At 41.5% G+C, this 26,605-nt stretch overlaps 1 protein-coding gene across 1 annotated transcript; it reads left to right on the plus strand.

The window, feature by feature from the left end:
* Positions 1-149: 149 nt before the first annotated feature.
* On the plus strand, positions 150-25,271 carry slc11a2 (solute carrier family 11 member 2). Its single transcript, XM_083661873.1, has 17 exons — positions 150-278; positions 5,919-6,003; positions 10,327-10,466; positions 11,138-11,257; positions 11,861-11,980; positions 12,309-12,415; positions 12,516-12,586; positions 13,126-13,193; positions 13,297-13,452; positions 14,177-14,335; positions 14,469-14,555; positions 15,511-15,630; positions 15,780-15,929; positions 16,363-16,436; positions 17,398-17,551; positions 18,400-18,453; positions 25,134-25,271. Exons 2-17 carry the CDS (start codon positions 5,970-5,972, stop codon positions 25,209-25,211), a joined length of 1,692 nt encoding a protein of 563 aa, XP_083517999.1. The 5' UTR covers positions 150-278; positions 5,919-5,969; the 3' UTR covers positions 25,212-25,271.
* Positions 25,272-26,605: the final 1,334 nt, after the last annotated feature.

Raw genomic sequence — 26,605 nt, forward strand, 5'->3', positions numbered from 1 at the left:
GTGGGCTGTAACTGTAACCACAGTTGTCAGATATCGCGAGAGATATCACAGAACCGTCACGCGAGACGACCAATGAGAACGTTAAAGCTGCTGCGCATGCGTCTCCAACTTTCAGGTGACATGGAGAGTCACTTTTCCAGTAAAGATAGCTTGTTATATCAGTTAGTTAGCTATAGCTTCTAATTAAACTAACGTTCCATGGTTTCAGGTGGATCTAACGTTAGCTACCGTTAGCTCAAACTGTTATTTGTGCGCTCACCTAAGTATACCTAACCCAGGTAAGATGACCTTTTCCTAACGTATTGTAATAAGGTTGACGTTAGCAAACAGCTAGCTAACTAATGTTGCCTGGAAACTCGTCAGCCTGATCTCGTTATTATTTCGCTGGTGTAGCGACTAAAGTCTCGTATTCGGTTTGTTGAGTTCTTACAAATGTGATGGCTAATTTGGTCCATTCATTTATCTGTGGGGTTATGAGCAAGCTTTGCTCACAGCAGCTGTAGCCACATCACCAAGTAACGTTCATGTCAACACCATCTGCCTCTGAACGAGAGGCCAAACGCTCTTCTTTTACTAATCGCAACGTTTAGTTTGAGATGTAGTTTTTACCATTCATTTAGTGTTGACCTTTCGTTCTTTGGCAACTAACTTGACTCACTGACACACACTGACCGCCACAGTTTCACAATTTCACTTGCCATGTTGAATTCGAGTAGAAGAGGACCTTCAAATAATGGTTGTTTGCCTAATATTACCAACGTTGGATTTTGCTTGTAACGTCACATGTAGCCTATGTGAATACTGAATAGGTTCATATATTTTACTCTAGTGTTAAATCATTTCTTCTGTATATTTGTGGTTGGTTCTTCTCACTACAAAATCAGAGCTGGGCAACCCAGCAACCAAGTTCATGGCAGTGTGTAAATACAGTGGGAGTGATGGTTATTAGGGTTTAGCTCTTCGGATGATGAAGCTGGTGGTTTAGGTACCAGTTCTGTCTCTGAGACAACGTTTTTGAACAGACGGTTACCAGGGCGGGCACAGTCAGTGACAATCTCTCTTTTAATCTTCCTGGGCTCTGAATGTCCACTCCACCGTATAGGAACAGCATCATGTATTGGTTGTTGTCGAGTAGGTCTATTTTGTTGATTAGCAAATTCAGTTGTGAAATATAAGATTCAAACTCTTAAACTGTGAATGGCTGTCTACATTGGCAGTTCCACATTTACTCTTGTGTGTCTGTGTGTGTGTGTGTGTGTGTGTGTGTGTGTGTGTGTGTGTGTGTGTGTGTCTGTGTGTGTGTGTGTGTGTGTGTGTGTGTGTGTCTGTGTGTGTGTCTGTGTGCGCGCGTGCATGTGTGTATGTGTGTGTACAAGCCAGGGTTATAATGCCATTGAGCCTAAATAATACCACACGTAGATGGGTGTGACATTCAAGGTCATGTGTCAGTTTGGGAGTTGACAGATTTCGAGTGATTGTATAGGCTGTTCTGTGTAGATTACACCTCCTTGCCATCCTGCCAGGCCATGGTTTTGGGGGAGGTTAGCCTTGGATGATGTGTGGTTTCTTATCCACTTCTGTTTTAAAACTTAGATCTACAAGCTCAGCTAATTCTAAGCACCATTCGGTGAATTCAAAATTAATCATATAGATGAAGACATATTAAATAAGATGTTTTATATATTAAGGGATTAGTTTTACATGGTGTACTGATGCTGTTATTGATCAATTGTAGTAGAAGTGTATTTAATATGTACATTCCATTTCGCCAGAAATTTCACTAGTAGATAACAAAGTTTGTTAGAATGAGAATTGATTTGATTTGCCAAGTATAATGGGTGCCCATGGAGTTGGACTTGGTAATAGATGCTGACACATTACAAGTTAGTTACACAATACAGGTTGACAGACACATTAAAGGTACAGTACAAAGCTTAACAACAGTACTTCACACATATATAGTGGAGATAAGATGTACTGTAAAGCCAATAATAGTTGTAACAGGTAGCTGTGTTGGCAAAGTTGACAACACTCGTAAGGAGGCTAGTGAATGTCTAGAGGTGCAGCAGACAGCAGACAGTAGTAGTGCCACATGGTCACAATCATAAGAAATTTGAACAGAATAGGACTATGTCTTGAGGCATTGGTAGTGCAAAGAAAAGGTGTAGTAAGTAAATTCGCAGACATACAAAATACAGCTAATGATTTATTTAGCGCTTTTCCTAGTCCTCAAAGACGCTTTACACTACAAGATCAAACAACTTTAATAGAGAAAAAACAAGGAAATAAAAAGATGAGAGAGAAAATAACTTCATGGGTTGAAAGCAAGGGTAAAAAAGTGGGTTTTGAGGGCTTTTTTGAAGGAGGACAGAGTGTCTGCATGACAGATATGGCTGGGGAGGGCGTTCCAGAGGGTGGGGGTGCCGCGGCTGCGGCGAAGGCCCTGTCGCCCCAGGTCCCGAGCTTAGTTTTGATGGTTTGGAGGAGGTTAGCGTCTGCGGACCTGAGGCAGCAGGTAGGCGTGTGGTGTGTTGGTGGTGAAGGAGGTGGGAGAGGTAGGGTGGTGGTGAAGGAAGTGGGAGAGGTAGGGTGGGGCCAGGTTGTTGAGAGCTTTGCAGGTGTTGATGAGTAATCTTTGGAAGTGAATCCTGTATATGATGGGGAGGAGCCAGTGGAGATCATGGAGGACGGGGCGGGGTTGATGTGGTCAGAGCGGCGGGTGGAGGTGAGCATGCGGGCAGCAGAGTTTTGGACGTATTGGTAGTTTATTGAGGATTTTGGCGGGTGTGCCATAAAGGATGCCGTTGCAGTAGTCCAGTCGGGATGTGATGAATGCACGGGTCAGTGTTTCAGCAGTAGAGAGGGATAGTGAGGGGCGTAGACGGGCAATGTTCCTAAGGTGGAAGAAGGCGGTTTTCGTGATCTGGTTGACATGCGGGAGGAAGGAGAGGGTGGGATCGAGAATGATACCGAGGTTGTGGGTGAAGGCCGAGGGGGGTGACAATAGAGCCGTCAATGCTAAGTGGAAAAATCCTGGGTGGAGCAGGTCAGAGAATTTGGGCCAATGATGATGATCATCTCAGATTTGTCACAGTTGAGTTTCAGCTAGGTTGATATTTAAATAGCAAAAGAGGAGCAACTTGAGAATGTTGTCTGTCTGGTTTCGTTAGCCTTGTCTGATCTCTGAACAACAACATTAATTCAAGAGCACCTGCCCTGTCTTGCCCTTTTCCCAGTGGTGGGCTCTTTTGTCAAGTCCCCTGGCTATGCATTGTTGCACCAGTAGGGTTCTGCATGCTGTGTAGCAATGTAGGGAACAGACATGTCTCAGTTTCACTTTAGCTTCGTTGGTTGAATTATATGAGTAGAAGAGAAAGGATGTGTTCTTGAAGTCTTCGCGCTACGAAGAGGATTTTCTTCCCTGCATTTTTGTTGAATGAATGTGTTTTGCTTTCAAATCAAATGAGGAGTGAACAATTTGGAATCACTACAAGAGGTTAACTACAAATCATTTGTATTTTTCTCATTGCAAGGTTTTGGAGTTTTGACCAAAAAAGGGAACTTGGAGGGTAATGGGGGAAAAAAACCTCACACATCAAAACTTTGCGCAATACAACTTTAAAATACATTTATTCACTCATGTTTCTGACAGTCCGGCCAGAAAGTTAATAATTAGGATTGCATGTGTAGCCTACGAGCAGTAAGCACAGCCCCATTCAACGCATGAAGCTGTATATGGACTGATTTCAGAAGGCGCGTCAAAGGCAGGATGATGAGTTTTTTCCGACACTCTGAAGCCTGTTATCTTTGCCACTGAGCCGCTCTCGTTTCACTTGTGCTTTACTTACGCAAACACTTTAGTTTGGATGCCAGCCCAGAGTCGCTCAGGCCAGGGAGCTGCCTGGGCAACAAGTTGTGTGGAGTGCACCTGGTGGCAGCTACTTGGAATGACAAAGTAAATTTGATACAATATATCATTTTGTCAAGTCTCCTTCTGTTGACAATGATGAATCAATCCTGTACGGTTTGTCTGCATTTGCCATATTCCAAGTAACGATCAAGTTACCATGAATCAGCCACAGTTACCAGCCACGCACACGCACACGCACACACACACACACAGGATGTAGGGGCACCTGACCTAAATCAACAAAACACTATAGATGAGTAGTAGGCAAGGTCAGGTCGACACTTTTCCTTCAACATCTCTGGGCAATAAAATAATCTAATAGCGCAACATTGTTTCTCCTTTCAAAAATGCTTGCAGTTTAAAATCAGCTAAAGCTATGCCAGATTATTCAACCGCGTCTTACACTCGACAAGTCCAACCATTTTTCCAAAACAGTAGAGCTCATATCTTGTTGAATGAATACTAAACCAATCAATAACGCCAAAAATAACTTTGGAGGGTGGTGCAGGAGAGCAGCAAATCCGTTTCTCGACCATTCAAATTGGGACATTCTTGAGCATTGATAATGGACGCAACAATTTACAGATTGAATCGTTTTGTTAAACTACTATGATTGAGAAAAGTGCTACTATTGTATTGTGTATTGTATTCGTCAAGTAACCTTCAATACCCGCTGATACTGCTAATTATCTACAGTATGATTATTATGTATAATTAGCAGAAGAAGTTAGCCTGGCTCCAGACCTTCAAAGTCCCGCCCACTCCACAGTTGCGGAGATGGAAATGAGTTTACGAGTTGACAAGTCATTCTGAATATCAGGCTAAGAGGAAGTAGCAGATCATTGGAAAAAAAAAATGAATGCTGGAAAGCCAACCTGCTCTCATGCTGTTCTGTCTGCGGTCTTTTGACTCATGTGACTTCACAAGTCACATGACTTCACACGTCACATGTGACTTCACAAATCACATGCTGGCAGAGACCCTCCCTCTCAGTCTCAGCGCTCTCGGTTTAGAAAAGACAGTTGTTTAAGCTGAACTAATGCTGCATTCAAGTGCTCCTTGGAAGCTCGTACATACCACTTGTGCAGTGGTAATTACGACTTGACAGCATTCGACTGCTCTTGGTCGGAAAGAGCATAAAACATGGATGCCAGAAGTAAGGTTGTTTTCTCGTGACGGGTGTTTTCTTACCAAAAGCAAGTAGTTTATTATGGTAGCTACATCGGCCATAATGTGCAACCACTAAAAATAAATGATAGCTACTATGAACAGAATAATGATATATATCACTTTGTACAGTCAATTGGTGACACGGACTCCATACTTTCCGCCATTGTTGTAGTCCCCGAAACCTCACGCAACGTCACAACTGGGAAACTCGTGGATCATCGAAATTTCCCAAATTCCCACTCGTGAATAAATACAACATTTAAGGGCCGTTCATGTGCTCGCAACTCGTAAATATGGTATATCCGAGGAGCACATGAATGCAGCCTTTTAATCTTGTGGGTTGTGACCTGAAAGTATGGTGTGACAGTTGTGTATTAAATAGTGTGCGTTTTTTCTTCTTCTCCTCTGGCTGACATCATGGAAAGCGAAGGGAGGGATATTGACTATTGTGGAAGTGAAATTGTCAACTCATGGTTTCTAATTTGTGTAGACTGTAAGATGTCGTGACCTCTACACATGCTTTTGCTGTTGCTAATAGTCATGTTATCATGACTTGCAATTCTCAATCTTTTTTCCTGTACATTAGAGAGGGAGAGGGCAGCAACATTTATATTCTCTTGTGATAAGCCTGAAGGGAGTTTAGTAGGCTGGTCTAAAGAGAACACAAAGCTAGCCTGGTTGTAATTAGCCTAAATAAATACTTGTGTGCTTAGAGAGAGACCCAGAAGATACGTATTATTGAACACTGTTTTAGGAGGAGATGGGAACAAAAGCTAACCTGAACACTCTGGTCCTTCTGGCTCATTCAAGTTATGTAACTGTTGTTGTCTTACTGCAGGGAGGCTGATATTCATCCCTCAAGTTTCCAGGGTTCCCTCAGCCGACCCTGATGAAGGCCGAGCAAGAGGGAGACCTCCTGGAAGGTAAGAGCGTCTAACACAAACATGGCCGTCACAGACACTCCCATGTCTTCCAGTGTTAACACAAACATGACTCACAGACACTCCCACGTCTTACAGTGTTAACACAAACATGACTCACAGACACTCCCATGTCTTCCAGTGTTAACACAAACATGACTGTCACAGACACTCCCATGTCTTCCAGTGTTAACACAAACATGACTGTCACAGACACTCCCATGTCTTCCAGTGTTAACACAAACATGACCGTCACAGACACTCCCATGTCTTCCAGTGTTAACACAAACATGACCGTCACAGACACCCCCATGTCTTCCAGTGTTAACACAAACATGGCCGTCAGAGACACTCCCATGTCTTCCAGTGTTAACACAAACATGGCCGTCAGAGACACTCCCACGTCTTCCAGTGTTAACACAAACATGACCGTCAGAGACACTCCCATGTCTTCCAGTGTTAACACAAACATGACCGTCACAGACACTCCCATGTCTTCCAGTGTTAACACAAACATGACCGTCAGAGACACTCCCATGTCTTCCAGTGTAAACACAAACATGACCGTGGATAAGGCAGACATAGAGGTTTTGTGTCAGTGTGCATGTTGACAGAGGTGCTTAAAATATTTTTTACTGCGCTACATTTTTACTTGAGCGTACATTTAAGTTTAATTTTAAAATCCCAATAAAAAGTTCCCAAAATCGACACTGGCACTCTCACCAACCACATTTTCTACATGTTCGGTATGTTTGGGAAATGCATTTGTTAAGTAGCCAACTTTGCCTAAATGCTTTAATTTGGTGTTCCTTCAGTTAAACTCGGAGTCACGCTTCAAAGAACTAGTACCGGTACTTTGAAGCGTAATGAGAGGGTGAGAAAAAGAAACAAATTATCGTTTCAGTTACCGTTATCGAAGTAAATGTGATAGCCATATCGGCGGCCATATCTAGCATATAGCCTCGATTCAAGTCTATTTCATTCTGTGCTGTGGATAATATTTGAAGCAATCATTTTGCCTGTTTGCAATCACTGTCACATTGAGAGGCTGAGTGCTGCTGGTGACAGGAGTCTCCGGGCAGGTCAGTTACCAGTGACATTTCAGAGAATTGTGCTCAGAATTTGAAACATAAATTATATCAGATCTTTTTTTTTTAAGTCTTTCCTTAGCACTGTTGCTTATGTGAACTTTATTACTGTGTGTGTGTGTGTGTGTGTGTGTGTGTGTGTGTGTGTGTGTGTGTGTGTGTGTGTGTGTGTGTGTGTGTGTGTGTGTGTGTGTGTGTGTGTGTCTTCATGTGCACAGGGCAAGCTCACTCTGTATCTTTGTGCTTGGGCTTGACGTGGGGTAAAGAACAGGAGAGCTTGGTGTAGGGCTGCACGATATTGGAAAAAACTGACATTGCGATATTCCCCACCCACCCCTGCGATATATATTGCGATATGAAAAAATAGAGATTTTCACCAGATTACCAGAATAGCTCTATTTTAAAGAAAATAATACTTCTAGATTGATTTGGGTGATTTTGTAGAGGAGTCCATCTGATATTGGAGGGGAAATTATGTATTTTAATGTTTCTCAACCACTGGGCTGTGGCCTACTGGTAGGCCTCAGAGCACCATCTATCAGGGTTCATACACATTTTGACCAATAGATTTCCATGACTTACATACATGAAAAAGTGAGTGAGTTATGACATTCTACTTTAAAAATGTCACTAGCCTACATTTCACTTAGTGTACTGCAGCTTTTAAAGCCAGGGAAAGACAACATGTATGCCGTATCATCACCATATTTTACCATATCCAACATCTAAGACCATATAGTCTCATATCACAATATTGATATACAATTGATATATTGCCCACCCCTAATATTGAGTGCCAGAATCTACCGTTTCAATAAATCAACAATGAAACACCCCTGCCACTTTACACACTTGGTCTGACCCCCCGGAAACCCCCTCCAGAAACTACCAAGTGGTACACTCCGCATCTCTGGAGTTCCGGTTTTGGAGCGCACCGCAGTACAGACAGAGACGACGATTCACATGTAGCAGCACTGGTGACAAACAATTCATTCGTGAAAAGTAATAAATATACATTTAATTGCCAAGATATGTCTCTTGTCTTTTTATTTTCACTGAAATGTTTGTGTAAATGAGTCGCTATGTATGATTAACTCAACCCAGGTCCTTACACATCAAGAGCGAATATATGGCACGAAATTGCGATGCGAGTTTTGACCCACCTGTCAATCACAGCCACAGATGTGTACACGTCGGAAGCGAACTACTGAAAAATCGACCGTGGTTCGAAAAAATAAACACCGCAATAACGCTCGGCGAAACTTCGCCGTTGGTATGCACGGTTGCATTGACTGATATAGGTTCGGATAATATTATTGACGTGCGAATTAATCGCACGAAAAAAACGCTCCCGATGTGTAGGACCTGGCATCATCAGAGCCTGAGGGGGAGAGAGAGCTGCGGTGATACACGGACCACTTCTCAGTAATAATCACTTTAGCCTTCTTGTCATTATATTATGTTGCTGTCTTGCTTGTTGGTGTTTCAAGAGTAAATATCTCCACTCCACAGACATGTTTGAGTTACAGCAGCCAGCCTGCTAGTGCACTGCAACCTGTGGACACATCCGCCTACGCAATCACATCGTTTACATCCGACGGGCTACTGTCAGCAACGCAACATAAGCAAAAATAATTCAATTTAGCTCTCTGTCCATTTTGTTGTGTTGAAGCTAAGCACTAAATGAGTGAGTACAGTAGTAGGGCATCTCTCACCTTTGAGAGAGACTGCATTTCACTCAGTAGGCTACCCCTAAAGTGAGAGTTTATCAAGCAAAATGACGAGTTAATTTACTTTTAACATCGCACGCCCTGCGATGTGACTATTGCGCATGCGCACATCGCGATGACGATGTGTAAACGATATATCGTGCAGCCCTAGCTTGGTGTGTGTGGGAGGAGGGGTGAGGAGATGCAAGAACACTGGATTGTTGCACTTCTGTTTTTCCTCCTTTCTCTCTTCCTGCTTGATTTGGAGAAATGAGTCGTTGTGACATCCAATGACAATACAAGACAGATTACACAAGCAGAGCAAAATCAGTGTTGGGGATCAGTGGACTCTGGGAATAGCAGTGAATCTGTCGCGCAAAATAAAGTTGGAGATGAAGGGAGAAAATAGTGAATACTCCAAACTCAGTGAGTAGCAAATGTCATTTGAAGGTATACTTTTAACAAGCAGTTAAACAACACGTGACTAATGTGAATGGATTTATTTGAAGCTTTTTGTCTGAACTGTTAGACTGTAGATGCAGTAGACAGTTTGGGCTGATCCTCTGGGTTTCATATTGTCCTCATAGAAATGTGTTAAACTAAAGTCCTGATAAAGAAGGTTTGAAATTCAGTTTTAGGTTGCTTTTGGCTGTGACAACAATTGGACATTTTCACACTGTCTGCTTTTGGTCAATATACGTTATGGAACAAATTGCTTGCCCTTGAAGTGTTGCTTTAAAATGACTAAACCATTTTTATTTTTATTTTTTGTCAAGCTTTTCTAGAATGTAGGCCATTTTCTGATAGAGGTTAGTTGACTTCAGAATGGCAGAGCTGTTGATGCTATGTACACATCTGCTATCTCTATATCTATCTATCTACATAGTCAGTGTGCCCTGCTGCCTGGTGAGACACACTGTCATCCTCATGTGCAGCAGACAGCCAGACACAGAGCATATAGCCTACATAGACAGTGCCCCCTGCTGCCTGGTGAGACACACTGTCATCCTCATGTGCAGCAGACAGCCAGACACAGAGCATATAGCCTACATAGACAGTGCCCCCTGCTGCCTGGTGAGACACACTGTCATCCTCATGTGCAGCAGACAGCCAGGCACAGAGCATATAGCCTGCATAGACAGTGCCCCCTGCTGCCTGGTGAGACACACTGTCATCCTCATGTGCAGCAGACAGCCAGGCACAGAGCATATAGCCTGCATAGACAGTGCCCCCTGCTGCCTGGTGAGACACACTGTCAACCTCATGTGCAGCAGACAGCCAGACACAGAGCATATAGCCTACATGCGGCTCGCAAGCCTCGGGTTGACTACCCCTGTGCTCTGCCATTTAGTGGGCGGAGAGCATGGAAGCCTGTCAACAGCTGACGGCAACACAAATGATAGTTGGACCCCGCTATACAGCTTCTTCACCTTGTTTACATTTGAGCATTTATCTTCTCATTATTAACCGGTGTCCCTCCCTTCCCTTCCCTTCCCTTCCTTTCCCTTCTCTCTCTGTGGCTGTGGTAGAGGACTCCCCTCAGGAGAATGGGCTCATCCAGGCCACCCAGTACAGCTCCATCTCTCCTCCTGCCTCGCCCATAGGCCAGGAGGAGCCCTTCTCCACATACTTTGAGGAGAAGGTTCCTATTCCCGGGGATGCCACCCAGGTACTGATGACGACTGCACTGAAGCTTGTACTGTATCTGAAGCTCGGGACCTCATAGAGCCGTTGACATTACTGTTGGACAGTAACTACAGGACCAGTAGTTGAATACTTCAACATTGAATGCTATGTCAGACATAATGTTTGGCCATGCAAATTTGAAGCTTGTAATTTTGACCGAAATGTAATTATACGTCTAATATCTGCGATTATCAAGTTGAAGGATAGTGCAGTTTTTCAAAGATAATGCAAACGTGTTTGTGGCCAGAAAGTGAAATCCTATAATCTCTTCAAAGCTTACTTATTTCATTCTGCTTTTCATGTTCAGTGGAATTGTGAAACAAAGGACTCCGGTGCACTGTCTGCTTCACTTGCCATTAAAAAGTTGTAATGAGAATGACATTTCAGGTAGGCAGACCTTCATCAGATTCTTTTTCTGAATCTGATGAAAGTCTGCGACTCTGCGTACCGAAACGCTATTCTCATTCAAACTTTTTAATTGTGACGCAAACAGTGCGCGGGAGTCCTTTGTTTCACTTGAGTCGGCCCTCGCTATTCTACGCATTTTAAGTGTACAAAAGCTCTGCTCTTTGATGTTCAGTGGAATTTAAATTATAATTTAATATTATATTTATAATATTATAATTATTATTCTTCTGCTATCCTTTCTTTCAGATATTCAGTTTCCGTAAACTCTGGGCTTTCACTGGTCCAGGCTTCTTGATGAGCATCGCCTACCTGGACCCAGGGAACATTGAGTCGGACCTGCAGTCTGGAGCTAAAGCAGGCTTCAAGGTGATGAGGGAAGACATGTTCATCTAGACAACACAGCAGATATGACTAGCCTGTTGTCTTTCATTGTGACAAATATGACCCCCTTACTAAGTGGTGTGTCCCACAGGTTGACAGGTTACATTGTGGGGTCTGGGGTGGGGATCCACGAAATACCGTGAACCATAATACAGTATATTCTCTTATTAGTATCTATTTTGGCTAGACTTTCTCTCTATTCTCTGTATTCATTGTATTTTTATATCATATATTTTTGTCCTCTACACCCAAATACATAATTGTTTTAATTTAAACATAATTTTAAAGGTGACACAATTTACAGGTTTATTTTGAAGGCAAAATTAGCCTTTACTTTGTGGTCATATTTTGGTTGCCTGGTTGCTTGACATGGCAAACTTTGCCACGGTGGTCCAAGTCTGGGTGCAACTTGGAGCACCAAATACTGTATGGTTATTGAATACCAGCTTAGTGCATTATCACACTATCTAAAATAATTGTAAAAGCAAAATCAACACAGATACTCGTTAATTTAACCTGGTCGGACCATGTAAATATAACCATTATGAGAGAGTACTGACCTGTGCTGATGTTGACTGTCTCTTCCAGCTCCTGTGGGTGCTCCTGGCCGCCACCATCATTGGGCTTCTCTTGCAGAGACTAGCTGCACGTCTGGGCGTTGTCACTGGGATGCACCTGGCTGAAGTCTGCAACCGCCAGTATCCCACGGTGAGCATCCCCCTCTCAGGGTTTGTCTGTCAGTAATATGTACGTCTGTTTGTCCACACAAAAGTAAACCAATCACAGCTCACGCTGCTACGTCCATCACGTTAGGTGCCAGCCTGATGGGAATCTGATGCACGGAAGTCAAAGGAGCCACACGCGATTCTCAACCCACCAGAAATGTTTATATATATATATATATCTGATTTCTGCGTGGTACTAATGGGAAGCTCCTTTTATCGTTAAAATAAGTGCTCCGAGAACGCATTATTTGGCCTCCGTACTGAACTAGGATTTCTATTTAATTTTCTTCTTTAATTACTTTGTTTTCCAGGTGCCACGGATTCTCCTTTGGCTTATGGTGGAACTGGCAATTATTGGCTCAGACATGCAGGAGGTCATAGGCTGTGCAATAGCTCTCAACCTTCTCTCTGTGGGCAGGTATGATGATATCTTCTGGCCAAAGTGGATACACCTTTGCAGATTCACATTACATTTCCACGTAGGAAAAAAAAAGTCAAACGCTTCTACTTTGTCTCAGGATTCCACTGTGGGCAGGCGTTCTCATCACCATCGTTGACACATTTGTGTTCCTCTTTCTAGACAAGTATGGTATGTGATCTATCTTCCTTTAGAACACGGCTCTCTCGAATACTCGATTCTGATTGGTCAATCAACAATATTCACCGGTCATTATTTCTCGACAACCGACCGCTGCTCTGCCACACCTGGATTAATCAGTTGATAAGAGCTTTTTGTCAGCAAACACTACTAATTAGGCCAACCAGTTGCAGCTGTGGTGTCTTGTGTGCCAATTACGAATGAAACCGCTTTGCCGTTGAAAACGCTATTAAAAAATCTATTTGAATAATTATTTTTGTCAGATTATTGAATGATTTAGTTGTAGGCCGTGTTCTAAGCGGGATAATGTATATTGAGGCGGTGATTACTGGGAAATAATGACCTTCAGGTGAATCATTAAGCCCTCCGCTACGCGTCGGGCTCAATCCACCTGTCGGTCATTATTTCCCCCGTAATCACCGCCTCAATATACATTATCCCTTACATATTTCACCACCACTGGCTTCATTTGGCCAATGTTTAAAAATGTGCGTTTCCCAGTGTTGATTACAGTTTGCATCTCTTTGCAGGCCTAAGGAAACTTGAGGCCTTCTTTGGCGTTCTCATCACCGTCATGGCCATTAGTTTTGGTTACGAGGTAAGGGTCCACTCCCTTCTGGCAGTTGGCGACATTTCGTATTGAATGTGCGCGTTTGTCATTGCATGTTTGATGTGTCTGATTGTGTGTTGTGTCTCTGTAGTACGTGCTGGTAAAGCCAGACCAAGGTGATCTGCTGAAGGGGATGTTCTTGCCGTACTGTGAAGGCTGTGGCTCTACGCAGCTGGAGCAGGCAGTGGGAATTGTGGGAGCTGTCATCATGCCGCACAACATCTACCTGCACTCGGCCCTTGTCAAGGTTGGAAGCTCCTACTTGTCAGACGTAGTCGTTCATTTCTTTGCCTATACAGTCAGTGTACACCGCCATGAGGCTGGCGGGGACGTGACGGTATTTAGACAGCAGTTTCATCTTGGAGGTGCACCTTTGTTTTCGGCCACCAGGTTGCAAATATTCATTGTCCGTCAGATACATGTAGTGTCAAGGATTTCATGCAAGTGGGGTTTGAGTTAACTGGAGGTTGTCGCTGTTTACATGCCTCAAAATACTGCAAACGTCACTAAACCGTTTCTGTTGTTAGTACATGACATGTCGTGTGAGTGATTGACCTGATGTCAAGGGGATTGTTGTTGCAGTTAAGCAGGACTTGGAGTAAAGCCTAAACTAAAGTATTCAACAACTTGGAATTAAACCGAGCGAGTTGCCTGATTTTTCTGGACGAATATGGATTAGTCCTCCCCTCCCTCTTCCCCTTTTTTAAGACCTACAGCAATCATGACAATATGAATGGTGCAGATTACCCCCCCCCCACCCTCTTTTTTTCTCTCTCTCTTTTTTTTGGTACAGTTGCTGGCTACTCTGGCTATAACATTGTTTTTGGAGATGACCTGAATGTTGTGCCAGTTAATATTTCTGCATTGCCGGCATTGAAATTCTTCGGACAAACGCAGTGTCTCTTTTACACTCATGTAAGTACGGCGATGAAGGTTTAGCGTTGATCCGTTTATCCCATTTTATGTTTCAGTCGCGGCAGATTGATCGCGGCGATAAGAAGGCGGTAAAGGAAGCCAACAAATACTACTTCATCGAGTCGACCATAGCTCTCTTCATCTCCTTCCTCATCAATGTCTTTGTCGTCGCAGTGTTTGCCCAGGCCTTCTACGATAAAACAAACTTCCAAGTGGTGGGTATATAAATGAGTACTGCAAATCCATTGTTCTGCTGAAGCCAGTATTGTCCATATTTAAATATTGTGGAGTATTTAACGCATTATTCTGAGGATCCTTTATCATGTGACGCTTATGTCTTGGATGCAGAATGCCGTGTGCAATCAAAGCGGCAGCCCTCACACGGCGCTGTTCCCACTCAACAATGACACGCTGGAGGTTGACATTTACAAAGGGGTGAGTCTGGTCATTGCTACATCAATGCATCCTCAGTATATGCTGTTCAGCTGTTAAACAGGAAGAGGTTAAAGATGCAGATTGTAAGATTCCTGCGCATTGAAATATATGACTAATGCCTACCATACAAGAAAACCTTTTTTTTTTTTTTTTTTTTTTACCTTTATTTATACAGGTGAATCACCTTGAGACCTAGATCTCATTTTCAAGTGCGACCTTGAAAAGACTCAAGTCTGACACCCTCTCATTTTTTTTTACTGTAAATTAACGGCACTGTAAATGACCCCAATGCACTGTGCAGTTCACATGTGTAGGCTAGCTAGTTACGTATTTGTCATATTGCCTTTATTTTATTGTTTTCCATGAACACGGAAGTGCCTTTATTTTGAGCAAGGGAGGGAGAGACTGAGAGAGTCTGCAGACCCGGGTTCGAATCCGACCCGTGGTCCTTTGCCGCATGTCATCCCCTCTCTCTCCCCACCTTTCCTGTCTATCTACTGTCCTATCAATAAAGGCAAAATGCAGGGGAGGGTGGGGATCATTTGGTGTAAGGTGAGCATTACATTGTTCTATATTGTTAGTCTCACGTGGTCAGACCTAACGTCTTACGACGGAGGGTTTGAATCATTTCCTGGTTCCCCGCATTTCTGCCAGGAGAAATCTCTGGCAAAATCTGATTGGCTGGGCTGTTACGGAAGTCCAGATCAGCATCCGTGGTTGGTCAATTCATGTCTGCCACACATTTTCTTTTGGCACCAGACGATAGATATCTATCTACGGCTGGCTACTGCGAGACTACTATATTATTGACTATCGAATTAAAATAAGGACAAAATAGCACACGCTCTCTCCCTTGATGCAGTAGGTAGGTACATGTATGTAGATGGACAGATGAGTATCTATCCGTCGATCTGTGTGTCTAACCCATTGTGTGTTGATGTGTTTGTGTGTGCAGGGGGTGGTGCTGGGCTGTTTCTTTGGCCCTGCAGCCCTCTACATCTGGGCCATAGGCATCCTGGCTGCAGGACAGAGCTCCACTATGACGGGCACTTACTCCGGACAGTTTGTCATGGAGGTAAGATAAGAATGCACATGGCTTCTACATGCCTTTACTGCTCTCTTTCTTTCCTGCATGTGTGCGCGCTAGATGCATGTGGCTGAAAAAAGAAAATGTCTTATGTTTTTGCTTTCATGTTTGTTTCACTTGAACGTTCCTTTTTGAAGGGTTTCCTGAACCTGCGTTGGTCCCGTTTTGCACGGGTGCTGCTGACCCGCTCCATCGCCATCGCACCTACGCTGCTGGTAGCCATCTTTCAGGATGTTCAGCATCTGACGGGGATGAACGACTTCCTCAACGTGCTACAGAGCATGCAGGTCAGAGACCTTTTATTTACCTAGCATTGAACCTTTTAACCCCCCTCCTTCACACCCCCCCCCCAAATGAACCTTTTCGAAGTTAATTAGCATTTGTAATCACTCCTTCTTGATATCTTTATAGTAGATAGTTTTATTCTTATTTTTATTATGCATGTTCTACTATAGGCATGTTGTCTGTTATGTTGTTTTATGTTCATCCTTGTTGGCCAAATTGTAATATAAAGGAAATTCATTATTGTTTAGTTGTAACAGGAGTAGTATTGTTTTATTTTATTTTCACCTTTTACCAAATTGGAATTGGACAATTTCCAGTTTTGTGTTATTGTCTTATTCTTGCGTGAACCTGATTCACTTTATTGAATGCAGTGTATTTGACCGAGGTGCAGCACATGATGATGTCTTCATTCTCATTTCTGTCCTCATCCAACAGTTGCCGTTTGCTTTGATCCCGATTCTGACCTTCACCAGTCTGACGTCCATAATGAATGACTTTGCGAATGGATTGTAAGTTTCAAGTTCACTCTAGTAGACTGAAACCGTTTCATTTGTAGTCATTTCGTTTATCCTTCCTCTGGAATGCACGTTTGTTTGTTGTGTTCTACTAATTGAAAGTCATTGATTCCTTTATCACACCTGTTTTTTTTTAGAACATAATTACTTCACCAAGGAGGTTATTTTTGCCCGTGTTTGTCAGTTGAAACTTCCAGGAAATTTGCTGGACAAATAGGCCTTGGGCCAAGGGACAATTGATTCAATTTTGATGATCCTGATCTGGACTTTTGTTTGTTTTGTTTTGTTTTTTTTAGCCATAACTATGAACTATAACAAAACTATTAAATAATAGGCATGATCCCCTTGGGTGTAATGGCAATCTGGAGAATGTTTGTTGCTGAAGGTTTGTACTTCTTCTGAATGCCTTCTAGTTCATTGACTTCCCGGCATGCAAGTTGCCTCAAGGATACACCAGGTTCCCAACCTTTTCTGACTCATGGCCCACTTGAGTATCTTAACAAATAAACAAAAATCTGTGACCCACATCCGACCAAATAATGTGTCCTCAGAGCACTTTTTATTTCAACGATAAAAGGAGCTGTCCATCAGCACCACACAGAAATCAGAAACTAAAAGTGAGGGGCTGTCCACAATAGGCTAATTAACAAATAATTGCTTACAAATTAGATAACGGCATCATTCAACAATGGAGAAATGCATTCTCATACATGATGTAAAAGGGCTCAGAGAACGCATTATTTGTTTACGCTCGGATGTGGGCTGCAAATTTTTTTTTTTTTCAAGCAGGCCATGAGTCGGAATAGGTTGGGAACTGCTGGTTTATTAGAGTATAAAGCTGCAATAAATTGCAAAAACGTGCAATATTTGCGTGGGGAAATGTATATTTCAGTGCCGGTGGCCTATGATTAGAGAGTATCAACATCTTAACCAACTGTCTTCCTGTGGTGTTCAGGGTGTGGAAGATCTCTGGAGGCATCCTCATCCTGGTGGTTTGTGCCATCAACGGGTACTTTGTGGTGGTTTATGTGATGGCCCTGGACAGCGTGCTGCTCTACGTTCTGGCTGCCCTCTTCTCCATAGCCTACCTGTGTTTTGTCGGCTACCTGGTGAGTCTGCGTGTTTCAGCTGTGTGCCTTTCGCCATACATTTTCTCTGTCTTTTGTGCAGATTAATAATCTATGAATTCTTTATGTAAATTTGTTCAACCTGTTGGCTGGCCATGCTTTCTAAATTATGAAGTCTTGAAATATTGCCACAATGATGCTGAAAAAGCATTTGCACAAATAAAAGAGAAGTCCTGGTCACTGCACTCCTCCGATCGGGCGGAGCGCTTGTTCAGAGGGAGGGGAACTGGGGGGAATAGTGTGATCCTCCCACGCACTACGTCCTGCCGGTGAAACTCCTCGCTATCAGGTGAAAAGAAGCGGCTGGCGACTGCACATGTATCAGAGGGCAGCATGTGTTATCTACAGATCAGCAGAGAGGGGCAGCAGGGGAAATTGGCCAAGTACAATTGGGGATTAAAAACACGTGAGCCATGCCATAGAGATCAACAGTCACGTGACGTGAAGAGAATGCCTCATTCGTTTTCTCCATAGACATTTTGAAAAATCCTTTTAAGTTTTAAGCCTGGAACCAAGCCAACCAGCGACCTACTGAATCGTGAGTGACCATAAAACATTGCACTTGGAGCAAAAATTAAAAAAATTAACAAATCCATGCTTTTTATTTTTTGTTTTTGCTCCAAGTGAAACATTTTATGGTATTAAAAACATATATAATAATAATATATATATATATATACTGTAGGCTAATGTAAAAAAAAAAAGCGAAATATTGTGTGTTGTGTTTAAGGTATTTCCGACTAATATTTTGAATTGAACAGCCCCTATTGATTGGTTGACATTTTCACCTTCTGTGTCTTGACGTCTTGCTGCTTTGTCGTTGTCTCTAGGCATGGCAGTGTTTGATTGCCTTGGGGGTTTCCTGTCTGGACATTGGCGGCAGGGTAAGCAATAGACCTGCTGTGTTGATAGAGGAGCAGTCTGAGTACGACTCTTAGACGTGAACAGGACAGTAACCACCAGCACTCTGAGTGCGACTCGTAGACCTGAACAGGACAGTAACCACCAGCATTCTTGGAGACATTGCACCTGGTTCAGAGCCAGGCTCCCCCCCCCCCAAGATAAACGGATTTACAAAGCATCTTTTCTATAGAATTATAATGTCCATCTTAATTGGGTGTAGGGCTGGGTATCAAAATTTGGTGCTTTTTGGTTACCTGAACAGAGCAATATTACAGAGCACCAAAAAATGATTAGATATCGGCTGCTAATAGTTTATGCTTGATCCGAGTTTTAGGGAAATATATACATTATTTGAGAACTCAATCATGTTTGCACTTCTCATAGCTAATTGCTGCTTAATTGTATTCAGCTTTGCTTGTAATTAACAAAGTGAGGTGCGTAGCAGACGTTGACCTGCAGTGTCAACGATCTCCACCGGAGAGCTCATTTATGTTAACATTTTGAATATTTTAACAAGCTGAACAAACTAACTCATATGGAATTTAAAAAATCATTTGTCTCTTATCATTTTATACTATAGTATTATGATGTAAATGGTTGATATATTTTAGAAATCGTAATAGAACTTATACCAATCGTCAGTATTTTTTGAAATAATGTTTTTTTCCATATTCTTTCAACATGACAGGTCAGCCTTGTAGTTCCATCCTGGTGAATAGCTAGGTCATTATCAGTATTCCTGGCAATGCTGCCAATAAATCAGCCGATGTGCTATTGAGTTTATGCTGCTATTAGTTTGCCTTAAACTAAGTGCTAATGTTGTTCACAAAGACCAAACCAACATCAGCTCTAGTCACGTGAAGCCAGTCTTCTCCAAGTAAGAGCTAACCTAACTGTCTAGTTAATGTGGTAACATGTTCTATTCTATTCTAATTCAAGTCCATGTTCCCCCAGGCGTTGGTACTAATATTAGTTGCATCATCCACTCTGCCCTGTGTGAGCTCCTTTTACCTTGATAATGTATTGCTGTGATGACTTCCACTTCTGTCTACACACTCTTCCATCTCAGTGCAGAATTAATATTATTAAGAGGCTATACGTGCTGTATACTAAACACTATCCAAGGGACGTTTTTTTATGTATCCATTTATTCATTTGCAGGAACAAATAATGTCATTATGACAAACCTATTTGGTTCACACAAACTACTGAAAAACATATTGCTTGATATCATCATGTCAGTATTAGGGGTGGGAATCACAAGTTTGATCACGATGCAATATTTGCCGATATCACAAAATCTGCCACGATACGATCTCAATTCGAGTCAGGGGGCTGCGATCAATATTAGACGATATGTGTCGATTTATATCCGAGAGGGGAGCGAATATCGTGGTGCTCGCAATGTTTTGCAGAAAGAGGTGCTCTTGGGCGGAAACGAGATGTGGCGTGGATTCGTGGAATTTCAAAATAAAATAATAGAAATAATGTTTATTTCTTATGGCGTCATTGCGATTTATATCCATGTTTTCTCTGTGCATCGATGCTATTGGAGCATTGATCATTGAATTGATGCAGATCGATGTATCGTCCCACCCCTAGCCAGTATGTGTACCAGAAATCTCCAAATGATATCCAGCCCTAATGTGTGAAAAGCCATGGAGCTGAACAGTCACGTGACATCTTTTGCCCCGAAAGTGGGGGGGGTTAACAGTTAAAATGTCTATGGAGAAAATGAAACTCACTCCCGGGTCAAGAAACGTCACGTTCATCTCTATTGGTGACTAGACCTAATGTCATTTTTGTGTAACCTGTTAAAAAAAAGTCACAACATGTCAAAGAAGGTAAAGAGGCAAGTTTCATAATGTGAGATGTATCATGATTGTGTCACTTAATGTATGAAATGAGCAGAGAACCATTTGTCTACTACAGTACATCGTTTCAAAGTGGACGTGATGTTGTTATCAGTACTGTACAAGCCAGGTCTGAGAGAGAGGTTTTTAGAGGCAAAAGTGATGACCCACCCACTGATTTTAAAATGTTTTGGTGTCAAGGTAATCATCCCATTCCCACTTGACTGACCATGTCAGTTTTGGTGAAAATAATTGTTGGATGTCTAAAACTAAGTTGTGCTAAAAAAAAAAAAAGGTTTTATGTTCTCATTTTTGTTCACAAATTTTCTTTCAGCATCGTTTGTCTGTTGTAAAAAGAGGAGATAATATTTTGTACTGTAATAATAATATTGTATATTACAATACACATGGTTATCATGTCTAACAGAAGCAAATACAATGACTATAATTTATTTATATTGCTTTGCAGAAAGAAGCAAAAGAACTGCTTTTGTTTGGTTAAAGTATACATGAATAATGCGGTTTTTATAAAGTGTTTGTTGTAATTGTTATGGAAAGCTGAGTCAAAGGAGAACTAGTCAGGACAGACGGGGAGAAAGCAGAATATTCGAGGTGAAGTCGGGTCCAAAAAGTGCCATGACCGAGAATCAGTACGAGTGCCAAACAGTCTCACCCATCTCAACTTGTTGATAAATATGAACTGTAGAGGCAACTTATGTAGCCGTGTCTGTCCAAGAACGGTTTTATTCCAATACTGCTACAAATCAAAGTAGAAATATGTCCACAATTCTGTATTTTAATCCAAACATTAGAGTATTGTTGTCAGTGGCTGTGCTCACAATTATTTTACAGTAATCAATGACATGCATAGCTTAGTTTCTATAGCAGGAACTCAAACGTTTAAAGGATACACACATTCCCAGCTTTCTTGATAATTGTGTCTCGGCTGGTGGTGAAAGTTGACTGGAATCTTTGTTGGTACTCTTGATTGAGGGCAGGCATGGGAATGAAAGACTTGTCCTCTTTGCCTTCATAAACATATTTTCTCCCTTTTCAGCATGGTTATTTTTCTTTTTGGTGTATTTCCGTTCCTACCAATATATAAGCTACTATTAGACTTCAGTATTTTGTTGTAGGTGTTTAAAGAGCGTGGTGCATTTTTTTTGTATTAATATTAATTTACATTTTGGGCTCATTATTAATACGAAAATCCCCCCTCACCCAGGGCAGAAATACGGAGAAAAGGGTGGCATTCTAAATGGCTGTTCAGCACCAAGTTGCACGACGTGCTGGGGTTGACTTCACAGGTGTACAGTTCCATTTCAGGAACAGTGCCCCCTGTAGTTTACAAGGATGAGTCTAGATGCAGCTATGAGAGATTTAAAAACACCCCCCCCTCCAAATCCCTATAGCCCTCCCACATATTAATTCAATGCACTCTCCTCTCCAACCTGCACTGCACCATGCTCTTTACAATTTCCCAGTATTACTACAGTATTTGCCCGTAAGATTATTGGATTGAGTTAAAATCTTTTTCTTAAATATGTACCTTGAGAGAAATAAACCATTGCCAAAGGGAAAAATATATCAATGTAGGAATAAAACTCACAATTATTTTTAATGTAAGCTGTGAGCCACCAAGTGCCCAGTCTCTCACATTGTTTAGCCTACTACAGCTGTAACTAAAGTCATGACCCATTCTGCCTTCCCAGTATCCTATATCTTATGGAACATAGCATGACTAGAGTTAGGATAAATTGACCAAACTTGAGAAATCTGAAAGTTAACAATTGGCAGCAGTAGCAGAGAGCTAATTACTCTCTGCTAATTACTCTCTGTAACCTGGCTGACTTTCTGAATTTCTACTGCAGGTCTGCCAGACTTATAAAAGTGGTGTGTAATTGTGTGGTGGTTATTTAGCACAGTAAAGCCAAAAGATCCGTTGCTCACTGCTGCCGGTTGAAAACATCTTTCCTCCAAAATGTAAAATTTTTACGAGCTAATGAAACCAGCCTTGATTTTAGGTTGACCACCACCTTTGCATTTTTGAGGTTAAGCAATTGGGTTTGAAAAGGTTTCATACACCCAGGGGTGGTAGACATTTATCAGCCCATAGAGAAACATTTGATTGTTCAACTGCAAGGTAAAACATGAAAATCATCACAATTGGAGTTGAAAGGTTAGGGTTAGCGACGATATGAAACCAGCTCTGTAACTCTAAAATTAGGCGCTGCCGTATACATTGCACTTGAATATTTCGTTTTCTCACTTAACGGTAGAAACGCCAGTACTGCTAAGTGCATAGGAATATCTGACAGGCATTGATGAGACAGATGAGTGAAAATAATATATTTCAACAAACTTGAAAGATTTTCTCCGTGCATTCAGTTCCCTAGCTGGGGGTGCTGATTGGTTCTTTGTCAACTCTTGGGGAAACCAGGGAGCTAGTTTGCAATTTCACTTGTAGCATTATTTTGGTTTGGTTGTTTTAATTGAGTGAATTAGTGATTTCTCTTGTATCGTACTGTCATGTTGCATCATCAGTAATCACCGTAAAGAACATTATCTCAGGGATTACTGTTAATTACACATATACAAATGTAACGGATTCATTGCTCATTTTTAATGAAGTGGGCCAGATATACAGCTGAAAATCTATATGCAGCTATTGCATGTCCAGGTTCATTTTCTCAAGAGTTCTCAAAGTTTTCATTGACTTTTCACAGAGGTGAGCAGAAATGGAAATGTACCTTGACGTTTTTCAGATAGTTGTGAGAGTTGATCTATCTGCTGTCATATGAATACCTCTCTGGCAAACTAATGGATACTGACATTTGCCCACTGTTACTACTGTTACTTGATGTAGTATTTTGTAGATACAAATTAAGTTTCTGCTCTTTGCAAATGAATGAATACATGTTTGTCCTTTGCCATTGAATGAAGTACACTATGTAAAAATAAATAGCAAATCGTGGATATATGGACACTTGTTTGCGTCTTGTGTTTTGATGTCTAAAGGAGGACTTATTCCTTTAGTTTGTTTGTTTTGTTTGTTTTGCCTATTTGTAAATCAAAACAAAGAATTATTCAAAATCTGAGAAGGTAACAGTACTAAAATACTTACAGTGATTATGCTTGAAAGTTATGTCCAGTAAATAAAATACTGAATTGCTAAATTGAACCTGAAGAAGAGTGTGATATCAAGCATCTCCCCACACATCATCTGCTTGTCTCTTAGCTAGACTAAAGAGTACAAATATGTAAGGATGCTGTATGTAAATGAGGAAAGTTCTGTTTGGAAAGAGACACTTTTACCCAAGGTGAGCACACTCCATGCTGCTCATGAATAATCCAATCAAGATTGAGAATTCATTGGATCCAATTCACCATTGATTATAATACATCAGTGATTGTGATGTTTTCCTCTTGGCATAATTATGATTTCATTTCAGCAAAATATTGAATCTTTTCAGCATGCATACCTCCATATGAGTTAAGCAACTGTAAACCACAGACACCAGAGGCCCGGGGTAAAAACTAATTGAGTTAAAGTTATGTCATACTAGAATTACCTGATTTATTTTTTGTAAAGAAAAACAATGGTATGTCAAAGGGGACCTATATTTTCCGAGGAGATACACCTCTGCTTAATTGTTATGGTCTCTATTGTCTTTGTTTTTACATCATATTAAACATGTGGTTACTGGCTAGTGTTATTTTTATACTAGGATCTCAAAATGACTGCAAGCAAACGGTAATCTGTGAAAAAACCAGACAGCTGATGGTGACCGCAGATCCCAGGGTGGGAGATAAGCTAGTGGTAGTTGTCTCTCCTCTGAGCTTGTGTCAGTCAAAGCCATTATGCCATTGCCATACATGCCATTATGTGAATACAGCGCTACACAGGTATACTCGCTATACAGGGTTTCTGTAGGTCCTTAAAAAGGCTAAAATCCAATCAACTTGGTTTAGGCCTTAAAATCTCTTAAAGTGATAATTCGCTACATTCTTGGGTTCCTTGATTTATTTATTTTATTTTTTTACCCCTCATACAGTGCTGGGATGCTGCTGATATGAGAATCAATCAATAAATCTGCTTTACCAAGTGTCCGGCCTGCAGGACTTCCCCACAGAGATGCCCAAGAACTGACTCAAGTTTTAGTTGGTTATTGTTGGCCACAAGATTTCTCTGGTGCCGGCCAAAATAATGCTACATGTTGAGATTGACAGCAAGGCATCTGACATTTTTTGAACCTCACTGCTCTGAGGGCAGTTGGGGATAACATTTGACTAGCACTCTAAAAACAACATCAAAAGGCTTGCATGGAGGTCTTTATGCACAAGCTAGTGTTTGTGGAGCTGTAAGGGGGCATGTAACTTATATTCATCATTGTGTCATTGTAGTAGGCTTGGGCGGTATACCGGGGTATTTAGATCATACCGGGGTATGATTTTCAATACCGTTCAATACCGTCAAAAATACAGACGCTCCACTTTCTATTAAATTTAATTTAATAGAATCCCCCCCCCCAGTAATGAAACCAATACCGTATACCGGGGTATGAAGTCAGGAATTTATGGAAAAATAGATACCACCCAAGCCTAAGAATGCCTTTAAACTATGAGAACATAGTCAATAACGACCAATCCCAGCCATGACAAGATCAAATTAAAACTGTTTCGCTTCTATAATTCAAGTTACCTTCAGTACAATTATGCTAAATTGATTTATGTTGTGAGCTGTGTAACCAGAGTATGCTGCTCATAACTGATAGAAACTCCATCTCCTCTCTCCCTCTCCCTCTCAGGTTCGGCTGGGACTGTCGGGACACACTGACATGTTCCTGTTGAATGACATGGACACTAACTCTTTGGTTGAGAGATAGGAGGACAGGCTGTAGGCGGATGTGGAGCTGTGGCACAGGTGCCCGGAAGACCACTCCGAGATAGATGACCTTATTCAAGGGCGGGACCACTGAAGCTGGGCCAGTACGTGTTCCTCTTGTGCCTTTCAGTGCCTCGTGCATTTTCAAGTGTCCTTAAAATATATAGTACACACACGGATGTCTCATCCCATTCAGAGCAAAAATAGAAGCCACAGCTGGTGCCATGTTGGACGTCCATGGAGAAGTATCTTTGTGCAAATAATGTGGCTGTGAAAAAGGAGATATATGAAAGTTATTCCATACAGTATCTGGTTGTGGAACTACGAGCCACTAGTAGTGGCTCGTAGTTCCATTGTAACAAAATCATTAGTTGCTTTGCTAAAATAGCTAAATCCAACAAAGCCCAAAACCAGATGTTGTATGGAAAGCTAGTAGCAACGTGGCTTCAATGATGTTCATAACAAGACAGTGATAGTCTACCATATTGTTGTATCAGTGACTAAATAATCAGTTCCCTGTCAAAAACGGCACAGAAATTAACTGTCTATTCCATGGTGAGACGGCCAAGACTTGCCCCAGAGCTCTGGATGTCCAAAATGACCACCAGTGGGGAGTCGTCTATTTATTTTTATTATTTATTTTTGTACACGTTAAAAAAAGGTGTCTTACCTGGCATGACACAAAGTCAGTAGTCAATATTTTCCATTTGGAGATGGTACAGTTTCTATGATCTCCCTCAGTGGATCCCCACAGGGTCAGAGCGATCATTATACCAAAAGCAGAGAAAAGCCTGTGCAGCTGCTATGATGGGTGCATCATCCACATTAAAGACAAGTCCAAAACCATGAGAAGGTACAGCTGTGACCATTTAAATGCCTTCAGCGGGGACCAAGTTTCCAGCTGCAATTTTTAATATTAAGATAGTCAAAGGCCCTTCATTGTAATATTTTATATTAAAATAGAATATAAAGTGATTTAGAACATCTAAATTGAAATGTATATAATATATTGCATATAATATATTATATATTAAATCTAGGAATCTAGCAAGGTATTTATATGTGATAAGTCACACTTTTCCTGTTTTATACTTTGTGTCAGTTCCAGAGAAATGGTGTCATCTTTGTTTTTGTGTACAGTTGAGCAATATTTTAGAATATGGGACTGGGAAAAATGCCTGTGCACTCTTTTATAATGTATTTAAAAGTATTTTGAAGACTGGTCATATACATGTCAGAGAATTGTAAATTAATATATTAAGTTGCATTTTTCAACATGTATTTCCCATTGGATAAATTCACATATCTGTAGTGGACAATGCCCAGTGTTCGTCAGCGTCTGGAGAATGGCCACAGACATCTCTGATTGGTTAGTTCTCAGTGTCGCTGGTAAGG

Source organism: Poromitra crassiceps (genome assembly GCF_964638095.1).
Source record: "Poromitra crassiceps genome assembly, chromosome: 27".
NCBI lineage: Eukaryota > Metazoa > Chordata > Actinopteri > Beryciformes > Melamphaidae > Poromitra > Poromitra crassiceps.